Source organism: Oncorhynchus tshawytscha, linkage group LG26, assembly GCF_018296145.1.
Source record: "Oncorhynchus tshawytscha isolate Ot180627B linkage group LG26, Otsh_v2.0, whole genome shotgun sequence".
Classification (NCBI taxonomy): domain Eukaryota; kingdom Metazoa; phylum Chordata; class Actinopteri; order Salmoniformes; family Salmonidae; genus Oncorhynchus; species Oncorhynchus tshawytscha.
In genome coordinates, this window is record NC_056454.1 from 33,583,574 (window position 1) to 33,603,280 (window position 19,707).

The 19,707-nt window shown below is 43.1% G+C and overlaps 1 protein-coding gene across 1 annotated transcript in view; it reads left to right on the plus strand.

The window, feature by feature from the left end:
• ttn.1 (titin, tandem duplicate 1) overlaps positions 1 to 19,707 on the plus strand; it is a 176,751-nt gene that overhangs the window by 98,228 nt on the left and 58,816 nt on the right. Inside the window, exons 162-195 of the mRNA XM_042306496.1 lie at positions 728 to 876; positions 974 to 1,124; positions 1,420 to 1,701; positions 1,976 to 2,278; positions 2,525 to 2,827; positions 2,968 to 3,249; positions 3,434 to 3,733; positions 3,967 to 4,269; positions 4,375 to 4,683; positions 4,795 to 5,079; positions 5,289 to 5,588; positions 5,920 to 6,213; positions 6,294 to 9,263; positions 9,391 to 9,702; positions 9,906 to 10,190; positions 10,330 to 10,629; positions 10,753 to 11,163; positions 11,303 to 11,578; positions 11,688 to 11,987; positions 12,084 to 12,386; positions 12,481 to 12,780; positions 12,894 to 13,181; positions 13,290 to 13,592; positions 13,696 to 13,998; positions 14,982 to 15,287; positions 15,575 to 15,862; positions 15,962 to 16,252; positions 16,337 to 16,624; positions 16,793 to 17,395; positions 17,494 to 17,598; positions 17,841 to 18,035; positions 18,252 to 18,548; positions 18,659 to 19,246; positions 19,345 to 19,647. Of these exons, the coding sequence (XP_042162430.1) occupies positions 728 to 876; positions 974 to 1,124; positions 1,420 to 1,701; positions 1,976 to 2,278; positions 2,525 to 2,827; positions 2,968 to 3,249; positions 3,434 to 3,733; positions 3,967 to 4,269; positions 4,375 to 4,683; positions 4,795 to 5,079; positions 5,289 to 5,588; positions 5,920 to 6,213; positions 6,294 to 9,263; positions 9,391 to 9,702; positions 9,906 to 10,190; positions 10,330 to 10,629; positions 10,753 to 11,163; positions 11,303 to 11,578; positions 11,688 to 11,987; positions 12,084 to 12,386; positions 12,481 to 12,780; positions 12,894 to 13,181; positions 13,290 to 13,592; positions 13,696 to 13,998; positions 14,982 to 15,287; positions 15,575 to 15,862; positions 15,962 to 16,252; positions 16,337 to 16,624; positions 16,793 to 17,395; positions 17,494 to 17,598; positions 17,841 to 18,035; positions 18,252 to 18,548; positions 18,659 to 19,246; positions 19,345 to 19,647 (12,876 nt within the window). The remainder of the gene's footprint in view (positions 1 to 727; positions 877 to 973; positions 1,125 to 1,419; positions 1,702 to 1,975; positions 2,279 to 2,524; positions 2,828 to 2,967; positions 3,250 to 3,433; positions 3,734 to 3,966; positions 4,270 to 4,374; positions 4,684 to 4,794; positions 5,080 to 5,288; positions 5,589 to 5,919; positions 6,214 to 6,293; positions 9,264 to 9,390; positions 9,703 to 9,905; positions 10,191 to 10,329; positions 10,630 to 10,752; positions 11,164 to 11,302; positions 11,579 to 11,687; positions 11,988 to 12,083; positions 12,387 to 12,480; positions 12,781 to 12,893; positions 13,182 to 13,289; positions 13,593 to 13,695; positions 13,999 to 14,981; positions 15,288 to 15,574; positions 15,863 to 15,961; positions 16,253 to 16,336; positions 16,625 to 16,792; positions 17,396 to 17,493; positions 17,599 to 17,840; positions 18,036 to 18,251; positions 18,549 to 18,658; positions 19,247 to 19,344; positions 19,648 to 19,707) is intronic.

Below are 19,707 nucleotides of genomic sequence, written 5' to 3' on the forward strand. Positions count from 1 at the left end.
CCACCCCTTCAAGCACTACAGTCCTTTGCTAGATGTGCGACTAAGACCAGCTCTGCAAATACTTTTAGATGTTTTAAGATTTCTTGATTTATGTTGACTTATTCAGATTATTTTTGAAATGTACTTGTTTGTACTTGATCGTGAACGCGCATATCAAGTGATTGAGTGTTCACACTGGGCACACACTGGTTGAATCAAACTTGTTTCCACGTCATTTCAATGAAATTACGTTGAACCAACATAGAATATCCATTAAATTGACATCTGTGCTCCCGAATGGCGCAGTGGTCTAAGGCACTGCATCTCAGTGCAAGAGGGGTCACTTCAGTCCCTGGTTCAAATCCAGGCTGGATCACGTCCAGTTGTGACTGGGAGTCCCATAGGGTGGTGCACAATTGGCCCAGGGTAGGCTGTCATTGTAAATAAGAATTTGTTCTTAACTGACTTGCCTAGTTAAATAAAGTTAATATATAAAAATAAAACAATTCTGTGCCCAGTGGGTTTGAAGTGTTTGGTTTGAGATTCAGCCATTATTTGAATAGACCAACATATCTACTGTAGTAGTTCAAAGCTGTGTGCTGGAAGGCATGGGTGGTGCTCATGTGAATGTCCTTTCTTTTTCGACTTTAGACCAATGCCTACTTGTTTTTTGTTTTTAATAGCTTATTGCACAGATTTTTCAACCATATTTCAGTGTTTTAAACATGGTTTGAATTTGATTGTGTAGCTGTCCCTGGACCTCCAACACCAAAGGTCACAGACTGGACCAAGTCATCAGTGGATCTAGTCTGGATCCCACCTCTGAAGGATGGTGGATCTAAGATCACGGGATACATTGTTGAATACTCAGAGGATGGAACAGACAAATGGGTTAAAGTAAGTATAATGCTTGTTTTTGTAATTTGACTGTTTTTTTCCCAATAAGGTAACCTGTATGTGCACAAGTTTTACATAACATATGTTTTTGTTTCAGGCTAAAGACAAGGAACACAGAAGTACCAAGTTGGTCATTACTGGATTGAAGACCGGTGGATTCTACAAGTTTAGAGTGACAGCGTTGAATGCTGCAGGCCCCAGCGAACCCGGTGAAGTCCCAGACGCTATTAAGGTTGAAGACAGGACAAGTGAGTTAACTTCTTAAATTTCTCCTTCTTGAAATTATGATCTCTTGTTTTAGGAGAAATAGATTGATTAATAGATGAATCATTATCCTCTATTCATACTTCATTGAAATGTACCTACCGACAAACCAATGTCCTAATTTTGTAGACTTTTCCTGCTTTTCTTTATTGACCTGTTTACATCCGCATATGATAATATCATGGTTTTAAATTCTTCATCTGCTCCCTGAAATTGTGATCTAGTTGATCTGTTTGGGATAAATGGAATGATAATATTGTGTTTTTATGCCTATCACAGTTGCTCCTGAGGTTGACCTTGATGCCACAGTGAAGGAAAGGATGGTGGTCCATGCCGGTGGTGTGATCCGCATCCTGGCCTTTGTGTCTGGCCAGCCTGCTCCAAAGATCACATGGAGCCGTGATGACGGTGCTCTACCACCAGAAAGTGCAGTTGAGACCACCGCCATCAGCTCATCGCTGGTCATCAAGCCCTGCACCAGAAGACACCAAGGAGTCTATACTCTGACTGCTGCTAACTCAGGAGGAGAAAAGAAGAGATCTATCATTGTTGATGTCCTGGGTAAGTGTGTAGAAATTACAGGAAATAATCAATTAATAAGATAGGAACTCATACACATGCAGAACCAGGACGACACTTAAAGAAGTGTGTGTGAAACTCAAGTTGAGATACTCTAATTAGATTGTAATGTGGAAAAACAATCTTGTGTCCACAAGTTATTATCTCTTGTACACAATTTATTTTTATTTTTTCTCCGCTGTAGCAGCTCAATAACAACCATGCATGTTACCACAAATAGAACAGAGGTCTCACAATCTTTCATGTTATTCCTCAGATGTCCCTGGTCCAGTTGGCGTACCCTTCACCTCCGAGAACCTCACTAGCGACTCCTGCAAGCTGAACTGGTTTTGTCCTGAGGATGATGGTGGTTCTGCCATCACCAACTACATCATTGAGAAGCGCGATGCGGAGAGGAAGGCCTGGACTGCCCTGTCCTACACAGTCACCAGACACACTGCTGTGGCCCACGGACTGCAGAATGGAAAAGCTTACTTCTTTAGAATCGCAGCTGAGAACTCCATTGGAGTTGGACCTTTTGTTAACACCGCATGTGAAATCATCATAAAGGATCCCATCAGTAAGTCTGGTCTACATACATAACTATATTGAGATGACTTTTTCTTGGCCTGGGGTGGTCAAGCGGTATAACCCACTGCTTCTCAAGCACATGTACAGTACATTGTACCACTGCCCGTATGGGTTCTTTCAGCACTCTCTCCTAACTGCCCCACTCCTTTAAAAAATATATTAAAAAATGTTATTTCTTATTATGACATTTAAAAAATGTGATGTGATGAGTAATCTATTGTGTTGTGTTACCCAGCCGTTCCAGACCGCCCAGAGGACCTTGAAGTAACAGCAGTTCATAAAGACTATATCAGCTTGACATGGAAACCTCCTGTGTCTGACGGAGGGTCAGAGGTCACCAAGTACATCCTGGAGGCCCGTATGATCGGCAAGGACAAGTTCACACGTCTGACAAAGGAGAAACTGATGGAGAGGAGATTCACCTACGACGGTCTGAGAGATGGGGACACCTATGAGTTCAGAGTTAGCGCTGTGAATGAAATTGGGCCCAGCAAGCCATCGTTCTGCACCAAACCAATCACCTGCAAAGATGAACTTGGTGAGATGGTCGCCGTTTTCTACTTTGATTCTACCAAATCACTTTGATTAAACTTGATTGTAGAATATCGAAAACAGAGGATGTTTTGAATTGAAATCTTATCTTGAAATATAGTAATGATGTTGAATGTCCTTTTTCAGAACCACCAACCATTGAGCTTGACTTCCGTGACAAGATCATCATCCATGTTGGGGAGAGCATGGCTCTCCAGGGTCGCTACACCGGAAAGCCCTCTCCATCTATCATGTGGTACAGAGATGACGAAGAGCTGAAAGCAGATCAGCACATCAAGTTCAAAAACTCACTGACCACCATGACTTTAGGCCTTATGAAAGCCAAGCGCGAGCACAGCGGCAGATACTGCGTGCTGGTTGAAAACAGCACCGGCTCTCGAAAGGGCATTTGCAATGTGACCGTTGTAGGTAAGTTGTTATTCAGTCAAGCTGAAAATCTCACATCAATGGCCTCTAATATTATTTGTTTAATTGATGTAAAAAATAAATAAAAACATAGATGAACCAAAGTTAAAGTTTTGAACCAAAGTGACCAAACCATTATCATAAATTATGAACCAAAGTGACCAACACATTATGGTTTTCTATCCAGATCGCCCAACACCACCAGTGGGTCCAGTCATCTTTGATGAAGTTCACAGAGAGTTTATGGTGATCTCTTGGAAACCTCCTATTGATTCTGGCGGAGTGGACGTGTCCAACTACATCATTGACCAGAGAGACGTCAATAGTGACATCTGGAGGAATGTAACATCTGCTTCGACGAAGTTGACGTGCAAAATCCCCAGGTTGATTGAGGGAAGAGAGTACATCATGAGAATCTGTGCTGAGAACATGTATGGAATCAGTGACCCACTGGATTCAGAGGAGATGAGAGCCAAAGATCTCTTCAGTACGTAATCACTGCAATAGATTGAAATTATTTAGGTTGTGTCTCAAATGGCACCTTATTCCCTATATAGTGCACTACTTTTGACCAGAGCCCTATGGGCCTTGGCTAAACGTAATGCACTATACAGGGAATAGGTTGCCATTTGGGATAAAAACCATGATTTACTTATTTTTTGTCCACTTGAGTGCCGTTGTTGCTGTTCCTAATGTGACTTGTTATCCTGTGTTTTACAGGAGTGCCTGAGGCACCAGAGATGCCCAACGTGAGGGAGGTGTATGCTGACAACTGCCTTGTGCTTTGGAGCAGACCTCGTGATGGCGGCAAGCCCATCACTAACTACATATTGGAGAAGAAGGAGCCAGCTGCAAAGAGATGGTCTCGTGCCACCAGAGAACCCCTCTACCCAACTACTCAGTTCAGGGTGCTTGACCTTATTGAAGGCTGTCAATATCAATTCCGGGTTATGGCAGAGAATGAAATTGGCACTGGTGACCCTAGTCCCCCATCAAACACAATTCTTGCCAAAGATCCAATTGGTAAGTCTATTAACTATTTTAAAAAGCCCAATAAGCTATTTGGTCTATTGTAAATTATTGATATGAAGTTAGGATTGGTAACTGATGCATTTTCTCTCTGTATAGTTCCTCCCAGCCCCCCTGTACTGCCAGAGGCAATCGACAAGACCAAGGATACTGTAAGCCTGAAATGGCAGCTACCTCGCCATGATGGCAAAGGCAAAATCTTTGGTTACCTTGTTGAGTACCAGAAGGTTGGTGCAGTAGAATGGTCACAGGGCAATGAGACTCCTGAAGAGTGCCCAGAATGCAACTATGTTCTAAAGGGACTGGAAGACGGAGCAGAGTACAACATCAGGGTCTTCACTGTGAATGCTGCTGGACGCTCTGAGCCTGCCCCTTGTAAGCAAACAGTGAAAGTACATGACAGACTGGGTAAGTAGTTCATTTTTTTTTATTATTGACTTTATATCAATGTGGAAATGATCATCAATAATTCTATGTACAACTTGTACAATAATATATTTTTGTTGTATCCCTATACAGAGAAACCAGAGTTGCTGCTTGATGCCAATATGTCCCGTGACCATCTTGCGATGGTAGGAACTAATATTACTCTCAGTTCAGTGATCAAGGGCATGCCACCTCCCACTGTAGCATGGCAGAAGAACGGAGAAGAGGTTCCCGCAGATCGTTGTACCATTGCTGCCACTGCCAATGGCAGCAAACTTGTTATGCTCAACTGTGTCCGCTCAGACAGCGGCAACTACACACTCACTATTGAAAATGCAGCTGGAAAGAAGTCCGCTACATGCACAGTGCTCACCTTAGGTATGTTACATTTAACTGAGAACAATTAATAAGAAGTTTGTTTATTTGAGAGAAATCCTAACAAATAGTTGCTCTAATTATGCATAGTTAACACAAAATGCAATGTACTGTATGCTGTTTATTTTCGGCTTGTTTGTTGGGACATATCATTTATTTAAGTAAAAAAGGAACGTGTTGATTCATTCATTAATATTTACGTGTTTATCTAGATAAACCCGGACCTCCTCGGGATCTGAAAATCTCTGAGATCACCAGTGAGTCAGCCTACCTGACTTGGAAGGTTCCTGAGGATGATGGAGGGGCTGTCATCTCTCACTACGTTGTGGAAAAGAAAGACGTGGCGGCTGAGAAATGGGTGCCCGTCGCTGCATCAAACAAGAAGCCTAGTCTGATGGCTCTGTATCTTATGGAAGGAGTCCAGTATCTGTTCCGTGTTGCTGCTGAGAACCAGTTTGGCAGAGGTTCCTACATCATGACTAAGACGCCGATCAAGGCTGTTGATCCTCTTTGTGAGTACTGATGATAACAAGAATGGAATAGAATGTAATACCCTTACGGAAGTGTTCCAAAAACACTTGTTTTCACATGATTTCACATGAGAAATTTCACGTGAAATCATATGATTTTCCACATGTGAAATCATGTGTTTTTCTGTAAGGGATAAAATCGATTAGAATGTTATTGCCCATCGGAGGACGGTAGAAAAATATTTGCCATCCTCAGATGGATAATAAAGTTATATTCTATATGTTTTTGAACACTTCGGTGACAATTTCCCAAATGTTTACCAACCATCTATTACGATTCATCATTTGATTTTCAAAATTGAATGACTTTCAGATCCACCCGGTCCACCAAAGAATCTACACCACATCGACGTAGATAAGACTGAAGTCTGGCTCCAATGGGATTGGCCAGACCGCGACGGAGGAAGTGAGATCACTGGATTCATCGTTGAGCACCAGGAGGGAGAGGGAAAAGACTGGGTCACCTTCAAGACTGTCACCAATCCTCATAGCCATGTCACTGGACTGGAGGAGGGAAAGACATACAGGTTCCGTGTGAAGTCCCAGAATGCTGTTGGCGTGAGCCGTCCTGACACCAGTGTCCCTGTAACCTGCCAGGAGAAACTCTGTAAGACTTCTTTGATCAACAATAAGAATAAATAACAGCCCACATGCCTCAGAGTCTAACATTGATGTTTCTTTTTTCAGTGCCACCAACTATTTCAGTGGATGTGAAGCTTATTGAGGGTTTGATTGTCAAGGCTGGAAGCACTATCGTACTCCCAGCAGTCATGAAAGGAATTCCTACTCCCACAGCCAAGTGGGTGAGTGATGGAAAGGAACTGGAAACAAAGGGCAATGTCAAGATTGACACTGAGGGCATGAACACATCTCTCACCATCACTGGATGTGTCAGAGGTGACACTGGAGAATATCTCCTCACCGTGGCAAACCCTGCTGGAAGCAAGACTGTTGCTCTGCACGTCACTGTGCTCGATGTCCCAGGTGTCCCCATTGGTCCGATCAACATCCTTGAAGTTACCCCTGACCACATGGTCATCAACTGGAGACCACCTAAAGATGATGGTGGCACTCCTTTGACGTGTTACATTGTTGAAAAGAAGGATACCAAAAAGGCATGGGAACCATGGTCAGTTGTGTGCTCAGGATGCACTGGTACAAAGGCTAAAATTTCTCGATTGGAGAAAGGTCGTGAATATATTCTGCGTGTCCGTGCAGAAAACAAGGTGGGCATTGGTGCTGGACTTGAGAGTCCTCCCACTATTGCCAAACATATGTTTGATCCACCTGGCCCTCCAGGCCAGCCAACCTGCTCTGATATCACAGAGAATGCTGTGACCATAGAATGGACTCTGCCTGAATTTGATGGTGGCAGTCCAGTCAGTGGCTATGTAGTAGAGCGCAGAGAAATGACAGGGAAATGGATCCGCGTCAACAAGACACCTGTATTGGATCTCCGATACAGAGCATCAGGTCTGTTTGAGAACAACAGCTACGAGTTCAGAATCTTTGCTGAGAACGTTGCTGGCGTCAGCGAGCCCTCTCCTGTATCAGATCCAGTGAAGTGCACCCGTCCTATTACCAAGCCAGGACCCCCATTAAACCCTAAGCTGAGGGACTGGAGCAAGTCATATGCTGACTTGGTGTGGACCAAGCCAACAAGAGATGGAGGCAGCCCCATCTTAGGTTATATAGTTGAATGTCAGAAATCAGCCAGCGCCAAATGGGAGAAAGTTCATAAGGATCTCATCCCGATGTGCGCATTTAGAGCAATGGGACTTACTGAGGGCATGGAATACAGGTTCCGCATTAGCGCTTCCAATATTATTGGAGATGGAAAACCTACAGAGCTCTCAGAAACAGTCCTTGCCAAGGACATTCTGGTTCCCCCAGAGCTGACAGTTGATGTTGCTTGCCGTGACCTTCTGACAGTTAGGGTGGGACAGAGTATCAATCTTGTTACTAGAGTTAAAGGTAGACCAGATCCTGATATCACTTGGTCTAAGGATGCCAAGATTCTAGGCATAGACAGGCGTACTGAGATGAACAACAACTTCCCTCTGGTTGAGCTGGTGATTTCAGATGCAGTAAGGCAAGATTATGGAAAGTATGCTATCCTTGCTAAAAACAGCAGTGGTCAAGCACAGGCTACCATTATTGTGAATGTGCTTGACACTCCAGGCGTCTGTCAGAATCTGAAGACCACTTACGTGACAAAAGAATCCTGCATGGTTTCCTGGGAGAACCCAGAGGATAATGGAGGAACTGAAATAACACAGTACATTATTGAGAGCCGTCAACCTAGTCAAAGGAATTGGACAGTGGTATCAAATGATTGCACCAAACGCCTTATGAAGGCACCACTCCATGAGGGTTGTGAATACTTCTTCCGTGTGAGTGCAGAGAACAAAATTGGTGCTGGACCTTCAACAGAGACCAAAACAGCCATCCTTGCTGTTGATCCCATTGAGAAGCCTGGTGACCCCATTGACTTCATTATCTCTGAGATCGGCAAGACATTCGTCTTCCTGAAATGGAAGAGACCAGACTATGATGGTGGCAGCCGTAACCTGGGCTACCATGTTGAAAAGAAACCTAAAGTGGCAGAGGAATGGGAGAGACTGCACAAGGGTGCGATTAAGGAAACTTACTTTATGGCAGACAAGTGCATTGAAAACGAAATTTACCAGTTCAGGGTACAGACAAAGAATGAAGGAGGTGAGAGCAACTGGGTGACAACTGCTGAGGTTGAGGTTAAAGAACAGTTAGTGGTGCCAGAGATCAAGATGAAGTTGCAATGGACTCTAGTGGTTAATGCCGGTGACGCCATTCCAATTGAAGCTGATGTCAAGGGAAAACCAGCTCCGGAAGTAAAGTGGACAAAGGAGAAAGACACAGGGGACATCACCAAGAGCCCAAGGCTCCAAATAGAAGCCGGTGTAGAATTCTCTAAATTCCTGTTGACAAACTCAAGACGTGGAGATACTGGAAAATATAACATCACTGCTACCAATAGTGCTGGAACAGCCACTGGATGGGCGAATGTGTGTGTGCTTGATAGACCTGGTCCTATCAGCAACCTAGTTGTAAATGGTGTTACAGTGGATAGGTGCATGTTGACATGGGATATGCCAGATGATGATGGTGGATGTGAAATTTATAACTACATCATAGAAAAGTGTGAGAAGAAGAGAATGGTGTGGTCCATACATTCTTCTGCTGTGATCACCAACTCTGCTAAAGTAACCCGCCTTGTAGAAGGAAATGAATATATATTCAGGGTGCGTGCAGAAAACAAGATGGGGGCAGGTCCTGCAGTGGAGAGCGCACCTATTGTGGCAAGGACCGAATTCAGTAAACCTGGAATTCCAGAAGCACCAGAAGTTATCAAGATCTCCAAGGAGGAGATGACCGTTACATGGAACCCTCCTGAGAATAACGGTGGAAAGGAAATCTCTGGTTACATTCTGGAGAAAAAGGAAGAATTCGGAGTACGATGGTCTCCTTGCACAAAGCATTCCATTGATTCGACCCAACTGACTGTCACTGGTTTGCTGCGTGATCATGAATATCAGTTCCGCGTCAGGGCTGAGAATGAAATAGGACTTGGTGAACCAAGCAAACCCTCAAGATCACTCGCCGCCAGGGATTCTCTTGGTATGTATAGTACAGCAGTTCTAAATATGATAAACTCATACATTCACAATGGTTTTGCTTTAGCCTTTGCATATCCAAAGTATTTGTGTTAATATGCAGTTTGTTTATTTCGTTTTGATATTTTCAGATGTCCCAGCCCCTCCAACAAATCTGAAGGTTGGTGACAGTACAAGGACCTCTGTAGCACTGAAGTGGACAAAGCCTGTTTCTGATGGTGGAGCTCCTATCATTGGTTATGTGGTGGAAATGAGGATCAAGGGAAACAAGGATGCGGCATGGAAGAGGTGTAATGTCGCAGCCCAGCTAATTGTATGTGAATTCACTGTCTCCAGTCTGGATGATCATGAATGGTATGAATTCCGCGTTTCTGCTCAAAATCAATGCGGTATGAGCTTAACGGCGGATCTTACGATGCCCGTGCAACCCAAGGATATCCTTGGTGAGTCCTAAAATACATTTACATTTTACATTCACATTTTTGTAATTTAGCAGATGGGCTTATCCCGAGTGACTTAGTCAGTGAATAGTAAATAGTACTAGAGTTTGTTTAATGTGGCATATTTCAGTTGAATTACATTGTGTGAAAGATCATTAGTATATCATCACATTAATACATCTATCTACACCTTCTTCGACCAACAGAGGCACCTGAAATTGACATGGATGCTAGTCTGAAGGACGGTCTGACAGTCAGGGCCGGATGTCCCATCCGACTGGTGGCAACCATCAAGGGAAGACCAGCTCCCAAAGTCTGCTGGAGAAGAATGGGTGTCGATAACGTTGTCAGGAAGGGCCATGTGGACATCATTGACACAATGACCTTCCTGGTTATCCCTGAAAGTACACGGGATGATTCAGGCAAATACTCCCTGACCCTGTCCAGCCCAGCTGGGGAGAAGGCAGTGTTTGTCAATGTCAAAGTACTGGGTAAGTGTGTGTTTTCGCTCATCTCAGAACTGCTGCATTGCTCTATTGCTGATTGCAGTTTGAATATCTGCCCATAATCTTATAATATGTTGTACTACATAAACATGTCAATGTGATTACATGTTTTTCCCCTCAACAGATACCCCAGGGCCTGTAGTGGGTCTGGATGCCACAGATATTAAACAGACGTCCGCCAAACTGGCATGGTCACCCCCTGAGAACGATGGTGGCAGTGCAGTCACTCATTACATTATTGAGAAGCGTGAAATCGATCGCAAGACCTGGGGACCAGTCGCAAACAATATTGAACAGACTGAAACCAACGTCAAGAAACTTGTTTCAGGCACAGAGTATTTCTTTAGAGTCACTGCTGTGAATGAATATGGTCCTGGAGTTGCGAAGGTCTCGCCAAAGTCCTACATGGCATCTGATCCTGTCAGTAAGTACCCTTTTGGTTGACCATTTCATTAATGATCTAAGGACCATTCATTAGATGCATTAGAAGCCTTCAAATATTTAAGTCTGAAGTTTGACAACATTTTGCTGGTTTTCTTCTCCTCAGGCAAACCTGAACCATGCCCGAAGATTGATGTATTGGAAATTACAAAGAACAGTGCACTTCTGGGATGGCTGAAACCATTGGGTGATGGAGGAGCTAAGATAGATGGTTATATAGTTGAATACATGGGGCTCATCCCACCCAAACCAGAACCAGAACCAGCAGAACCAGTAGAAGGAGAGGAAGCTGCTCATCCTCCGGAACCTGTACCTGCACCTGTGGTTGTGGAAGAACCAGCGGAAGAGAAGCCAGAACCACAATGGATGGCATACACAACTGTTAAAAATTTAACCCTTTCAGTTAGCGGACTCAAGGAGGGTATGAAGTATAAATTCCGGGTGGCCGCAAGAAATATCATGGGTCGCAGTTCGTACACTGAAACTAGGGACGCTTATGAGATCAAGGAACAGATGCGTAAGTTCTTCTTTTTTTTTGCAACCAATATTATTCACAACATATCCACACATAATAGAATTGTGATTTTTGTGTGTGATGAGGGATTATTTTTCATCAAATCAAGTTAACAAAAAATTCATTTTTATTTGGTTTTCAGTGGAACCCAAGATTATGATGGCGGAGGCTGTGTCTGCCAAAGCAGGAGCTAAACTCAGAGTGGAAGCTCTTGTGTCTGGAAAGCCAGCACCAACCTGCACATGGATGCGAGGAGATGACAATGTTGTTTCCTCTAGTCGTCTTGCTGTGCACAAATCTGCAAACATGTGTGTGCTCATCATCAAAGATGTGTCCAGAACCGACAGTGGAATATACAGTTTGGTTGCTGAGAACAGCTGTGCTAAAGTAGATCAGCATATTAAAATCATCATCAGAGGTTTGTATCTTAATTGCATATAATAATTAGTCGGTTCTATTTTCAAACTATTCGAATGAAAATTGTGTTAGATATGAATGCTGATAATGACTGTATGTTAATGTTTCAGATATCCCCGGAGCGCCTGAGCCTCCATTTGAGATCAGTGACATTGACGCTGATGCCTGCACACTCTCTTGGAAAGCACCAATTGAAGATGGCGGAAGCCAGATTACAAACTACGTAGTGGAGAAGTGTGACGTGATCAGAGGCGACTGGGTAAACGCTGTATCGTCCTGTGGCAAGACTGGCTGCAGACTGGGAAAGCTCATCCCTGGAAAGGAATACATCTTCCGTGTCCGTTCTGAGAATCGCTATGGAATCTCCGACCCCCTAACATCGGACAGGATGATTGCCAAATTCCCCTTCGGTGGGTTTCACACAAAAAATCTACTAAACTCTGTTGTATTGTTGTATCGTTCACTTAATCTAAAACTTGTTTTTATTTGATGTATTTTATCAATAGATGTGCCCAGTGAGCCTTTAAACTGCCACATCACCAAGGTCAACAAGGACTGTATGTTTGTAGCCTGGGACAGACCTGAGAGTGATGGTGGCAGCCCTATTACTGGCTTCTACATTGAACGCAAAGAGAGGAACAGTCTCCTTTGGGTCAAAGCTAACGACTCAGTTGTCAGATCAATGGAATATCCCTGTGCAGGCCTTATTGAGGGCTTGGAATACAACTTCAGAGTATCTGCCATCAATCGTGCTGGACAGAGTAAGCCAAGCAAGAAGTCTGACTTCGTCACAGCAAGGACACCAGTTGGTATGTGTATTTTTTATTCCTTTTTTCCTATTATGATACATAAATCGTACGACTTCTTCCTCAAACATTGTGTGCTTGATTTATTCCTGCACAGACACACCAGGCAAACCAGAGGTTCTTGATGTTACCAAGAATGCAGTCACCTTGGTCTGGACTAGACCAAAGAATGACGGTGGAAGCAAGATAATTGGATATTATGTTGAGGCCCTGAGGCTCCCTGGAGACAAATGGGTCCGTTGCAACACCAGCAGTCAGAATGTACCCAGAGAAGAGTACACTGCAACTGGACTGGAGGAAGACATGGAGTACCAGTTCAGAGTCATCGCAAAGACCGCTGTCAACATGAGCCGGGCATCAGACATCACAGACCCAGTTCTGGTCTCTGCAGAGAAGGGTAGGAATAGTGCATTGACATTTGTTTCCTCTAAATTAAGTACATATATGTATATACCATGGATTTGATTGGATTTTAGTGCATTTTTGACCATGTCTCAATGATCATTTCAGTGCCACCAAGAGTAGAAATTGGAATCCCAATGAAGAGGCTTAAGCCAGTGAAGGCTGGGGCAAATGTACTTCTTGAGGCAGAGGTGTTTGGAAAACCGATGCCCAAGGTTACATGGAAGAGGGGAGAGGAAGTATTGAGAGCTTCTGAGACATTGAAGATGTCCCAGTTGAGACATCTCTTCAGCATAGAGCTTCTTGGAGTAACAAAGGAACACACAGGAGAGTATACTATTTTGGCAGAAAATGCAAGTGGATCCAAAACTGGAGAAATTAAGTTAACTGTTTTCGGTAAGTATAAAGACAGACAAAGATATATTTCAAGATATTTGTTTTTTTCAACTAGAAACATATTACATTTATTATAATCAAGAAACATAAACATATTCTTCTTCTTAGATGTCCCCGGTCCACCAGTCTCTGTCAAGTTTGGTGACGTGTTTGCCAATAGTGTCCAGATTAGTTGGGAGGCGCCTCTTGCCGATGGAGGCTCGGACATCACAAACTACATTGTTGACAAACGTGAGACCAGTAGAGCTGAATGGGCTCAGGTCGCAGCCCATATTCAGGGTGATGTGTTTGAACTCACCACAAAGAAACTGATTGAGGGACGAGAGTACCAGTTCCGCGTCCGCGCAGAGAATAGATTTGGGGTTGGAGAAGCCATTGTGACTGATCCCGTCTATGCCAGGAATCCATTCAGTAAGATTTCTATTTACTTTTTTCATATACTTTAATGCAGTAGTTTTAATACAGTAAATACTTTAACAGACTGTTGGTTTAATACTTGAATCATTATTTTTAGCCGTCCCTGGGGCATGTGAGGCACCAGTCATCACAAACATCACCAAAGAGCACATGACCGTTAGCTGGAAGGAACCTGCCGATGATGGCAAGTCAACCATCTTAGGATACATAGTGGAGAAGAAGGGAACCAAGGAAGTCAACTGGACTAAACTGAACAGGAAAGCCTTGATAGAGAGAACCCTGGAAGTTGCTGGTCTGTCAGAGGGAGCAGAGTATGAATTCAGAGTAATTGCCCTGAACAACGCTGGCCTTGGCAAACCCAGTGAGCCATCCACTGTGGCTTCAGCCCACGATCCTATCAGTAAGTATCCAAACTTATTAAAACAATTTACCCAACATCATTCTGGATGACAATCATTCTGGATGACAATGCACCTATAATATGCAGCTTGATATCTACCTATAATATGTACATTTATATTTACTTTTAATATAAAAATGTATACTTGATATTTATTTAATATACTTTTAATATATTCACTGAGTGTACAAAACATTAAGAACTCTTTCCATGACATAGACTGACCAGATTAATCCAGGTGAAAGCTATGGTCCCTTATTGATGTCACTTGTTAAATCCACTTCAATCAGTGTAGATGAATGGGAGGAAACAGGTTAAATAAAGAAGCATTGAGATAATGAAGACATGGATGATGTATGTGTGCCAATCAGAGGGTTAATGGGCAAGACAAAAATGTATGTGTCTTTGAACGGGGTATGGTAGTAGGTGCCAGGCACACAGGTTTGTGTTAAGATCTGCAACGCCGCTGGGTTTTTCACGCTCAACAGTTTCCTGTGTGTATTAAGAATGGTCCACCACCCATCCAGCCAATTTAACACAACTGTGGGAAGCATTGGAGTCAACATGGGCCAGCATTCCTGTGGAACGCTTTCGACTCCTTGTAGAGTCCATGCCCCGATGAATTAAGGCTGTTCTGAGGGCAAAAAGGGGTGCAACTCAATATTAGGAAGGCTTTCGTAAAGTACACCCAGTGTATATACATTAAATACATTTTTATACATAATTTTAATGGTCCTTTGTAGCTCAATTGGTTGAGCATGGCAATTTTAATGCCAGAGTAGTGGGTTCAATTCCCAGGACCACCCATATGTAAAATATGTGCACACATGACTGTAAGTCACTTTAGATAAAAGCTTCTGTTAAATGGCTTATATAACATGTACCTTTTACAGTAATGTTGCCCTCTGTAGATTTTATATTATGTTCAAATATATATTTATTTATAATGACCTTTTATATAACATAAATGTGCTCCTCAATAGATCCTCCTGGACCCCCTGTGAACCCGATGGTCACTGACGTCAGCCGCAGCACGATTAGCCTGACCTGGACTAAACCAGCCAATAACGGAGGCAGTGACATCCTGGGATACCTTGTTGAATGCAAGAGAACAGACGCAACAGACTGGATCAGATGCAACGTGCCCAAGAACCTCCAAGACACATTCTACCTTGTTCAGAACCTCATTGATAAATCTGAATATCAACTGCGTGTGTCTGCCGTGAACAAAGTGGGCTTCAGTGAAACATGCGAAGTGCCAGACAAACATGTAGCAAAGGACATTTTGGGTATGCTAACATTTGAATATTAACCCGATTGAATGAGTATACTGTAGGCTAACTTTAGGATCATATGTAAGAATAATAATAATAATAGTAATTGATTTGGATTTATACATAGCCTTTCTGGTGCGCAAAATGCTTTACAAGGTAAGGGAGGAAACTCACCTCTATCACCATGTAGATTTATTAACTCTGTTTTTCAAGTATTCAAGTTTATAATGAGCTTACAATTAAGTCTATGTACACACCCAACATTGTGTAGATTGAAACAAGTTTCCCTGCTTTGATTTCAGTTGCTCCTGAGGCAGAACTCAGTGCTGACCTGAAGGAGGTTCTGGAGCTCCGTGCTGGGTCCCAAATGAGACTTTTCGCCACAATAAAGGGTCGTCCCACTCCCAAGGTGATCTGGGCAAAAATGAACAGCAACATCAAGGAAAGACAAGGCATCGTTATCAAGAGCACCGACACTGACACTGTGGTGTTAGTCCAGAGTTGCAACAGATATGATGCGGGCAAATATATCCTGAGTCTTGAAAGTCGCAGCGGAATGAAGATGTATACAATTGTTGTCAAGGTTTACGGTAAGCAGAAATGATTGTATTTAAGACTCGATTCATGAGATCTTAAATAAATATGGCTTAATCTGTAATCCTTAATGTATTTATCTATCTGACATACAGATACCCCTGGGCCACCAGTCAATCTCATGGTAAAGGGGACAACAAAGGACAGTGCAAAGATCCTTTGGGATACTCCTCTTATTGATGGTGGAAGCGAAGTGACCAGTTACATTATTGAAAAGCGTGATGCAGAGAGAAAAGCTTGGTCTCTAGTTAAAGATAACTATGCCAAAAACACTCTCAAGATCCCTGATTTGGAGGCTGGTAGATCTTACTGTTTTAGAGTCAAGGCTGTGAATGAATATGGTGTTGGCGAGGCATGTGAAACAGCAGATTCAGTTAGAGCGTCTGGTGAGTGATCATGCATTATATCTAATATAATCTACATTGTTTTGTGTGGAGAGAATGTTCTTCTAATCTCATTTGATATTACAGAGGAACCTGGGCCGGTCATGGACTTCAAGCCCTTGTTGATCACAAAGCAAGGATGCACCCTTGGATGGAAGAAACCTCTCAGTGATGGCGGTAGCCGCATCATTGTGTATGTGCTTGAGGTTATGAATGGAGATGATAACTGGAAGGAGCTAATGAGTTCCAAGAACATGCAGTACAGTGCCAAGGATCTGGTGGAAGGAAAAGAATATAAGTACAGAGTCAAAGCAGTAAATGACTCTGGTGACAGTCCGTACAAGGAGCTGGATGTGGTGGCTAAAGACCAGATCAGTAAGTCTTTATCTGCATCCCAAATGGCACCCCTTTCCCTATATAGTGTGCTACTTTTGACCAGGGCCCATAAGGAATTCCTCCTCATGAACTATCTGTGATTTATCTCACTACCATTGTTTTTCACCGGCAGATATTAACCCTATTCTTGTCCTCTGTCTTTTCTAGTTCATCCTGGAGTTGACTTGCGGGGCATTCCCAATCTGTGCTACATTGCAAAGGAGGGAAGTATAGTCCGCATCAAGCTCCCACTCTACGGCAAACCTACTCCTAAATGCTCCTGGAAGAAGGGCGAGGATGAGGATTTGACCGATACTGGAAGAGTGTGTGCAGAATCCACAGCAGTCAACACTACCCTCCTGATCCGTGACTGCCAGAGGAGCGATGCCTCTAAGTACACAGTCACACTGAAAAACATTTCTGGAGTAAAGGAATCCACCATCTTCATTAGGGTGGTTGGCAAACCAGGAATGCCTGTCGCACCAATGAAGTTTAAGGATGTCACTGCAGATGGGTGCACCCTGAGATGGACTGCACCTAAGGATGATGGTGGATCAGAGATAACCAACTATACTCTTGAGAAGAGGGATTCTGTAACCAACATGTGGGTTAGCATTGCTACCGATATTGAAGCAGTTTCCAATACTACCACCTTCAGAGTGACAGGTCTTCATGAGGAGACGGAATACATCTTCAGAGTCTGTGCACAAAACAAGCATGGTGCTAGTGAAGGACTCAAATCCGAGCCTATTGTTGCCAAGCATCCATTCAGTAAGTTAAGTTTTCTTCTAAATTGTATAGATCATTTTTTGTCATTAGATGTCATTTGGATATTCTTGACTGATTGTAATGTTATCGCTCCTTTCCAGATGTACCTGAGGCACCACCTGCACCTGTGATCATGAGTATGCGTCATGATTCATCATTCTTGGCCTGGTCTGACCCAAGGAAGACCGGAGGCTCTCCAATTACTGGTAGAGTACAAGTGTCTTTTTTAGCATACAGTAGCAACTCTATGTTTTCTGAGTTGATGCTTGTGGGAGTTGTCAAGTGAATGATTTTGTGTATATTTGTCTAAATTCTGTCAGTGTGTTTGGTTAATTGAAAGGGGACGTCAGCACAACATCACCAGGTCATATTCCTGGTACATGTACTTGGCGAATAAAAATTATTCTGATTGTTATGATTGTTAATCTATGAACCCTTGTGACTTCAGGCTACCATGTTGAGTTCAAGGAGAGGAACAGCATGCTGTGGAAGAGGTCAGGGGGAGCCATTAAGATGAAGGAACACAAGGTCACCGGCTTAACTGAAGGACTGGAATATGAATTCAGAGTCATGGCCACGAATCTGGCCGGTGTTGGCAGAGCAAGTCCACCAACTGAGGCGCATGTTGCCTTGGATCCAATTGGTAAGTGGAATATTTTTTCAAGGTTCATTGTTCATTCAGGTGTCCCATGGCATCCATAGGCCAGATTGGATTGTGTCTTGTTTGTCCCCTTGGCAATTGGTTTTTGTAATAATTTCACTGGAATAATCATGAGACCAGAAAACGGTGAACAATTACATAAATGTGGGAGGTTTTGTCTTACAATCACATTGAGCATCCTTATTGTTTGTATTTCAGATGCCCCTGGAAAACCTGATGTGATCAGCATCACAAGAAGTACTGTAACACTTCAGTGGACTGAGCCCAAGTACGATGGTGGACACAGACTGACAGGCTACATCGTGGAAAAACGTGATTTGCCTTCCAAGATCTGGCAAAAGGCTAACAATGTGAATGTTGTGGACACAGCATACACTGTGAAAGAGCTGCAAGAGGGATGCAAGTTTGAGTTCAGAATCAGGGCAAAAAATGCCGCTGGAGCATTGAGCCCTCCCTCTGAACAAACAGATACACTTGTGTGCAAGGATGAATACGGTAAGATATATATTTATATTGATGATTGTATTATTATTCATGAAATGAAGTAACAGAATGTGGTGTGTTTACTACCATGAAGGTAATTACTATATTGATTTATTCAACAGAGGCACCAACCATCACTATTGATTCCACTGTAAAGGAGGGACTCACAGTCAGAGCGGGTGACCACATCGTCATAACTGCAACAAGTATTGTAGGCAAACCCCCACCAACATCAGTGTGGTCTAAGGGTGGAAAATACTTCAAGCCTTCAGATATCTGCCAGATTGAGTCCACTGCAACGTCCTCGACATTGACGGTCAAATACGCCGGGAGATCAGATTCTGGAGAATACACAATTACAGCCAGCAATCCATTTGGTGTCACAGAAGAAGTTGTGAAAGTGAAGGTTTTGGATGTACCCGCAGCTCCGGGTCCTATTGAGGTCAGTGGAGTTTCGTCTGAGAAGGTCACACTGACATGGACACCACCAGCTGAAGATGGTGGATGTCCAGTTAAATATTACACCCTGGAGAAGAGAGAAACAAGCCGCCTCCTTTGGACCATTCTGTCAGAAAAAGTACTTGACTGCCACTATATTGCCAAGAAGCTAATCCAGGGAAATGAATACATCTTCCGTGTGAAGGCAGTTAATCACTATGGTCCTGGAGAAGCAGCAGTGTCTGGGCCAGCTAAGATGGTGGACCAATTTGGTATGTAAAACTGACTTGTTTCATTTAGTTGGATTGAATAATGGTCATGTAAATGTTCACTAATGCATCCTAAATACTGTGATATACTTTGTTTGCAGGTCCCCCTGGTCCTCCATCAAAACCAGAGATTGAAGAGATTGGAGGACACCATGTCAAAATCAACTGGAAAAGACCGATTGATGATGGTGGTAGCGACATCACAGGCTACATGGTTGAAAAGAAAGAAAGAAAGGGCATGAGATGGGTTAGGGCAGCGAAGAAGTCCATTGCTGAACTCTCATATGAAGTAACAGGACTCACAGAGAAAGTCGAATATGAATTCAGGGTGGTTGCAGAGAACAAAGCAGGCTTCGGAGAGCCAAGTGAACCATCATTGTCTGTTACGACCAAAACTGTTAAATGTGAGTTAAAAAATCTGCATCTATCCATATACGTTGCTTTTATGTAGTCATATTTACGTA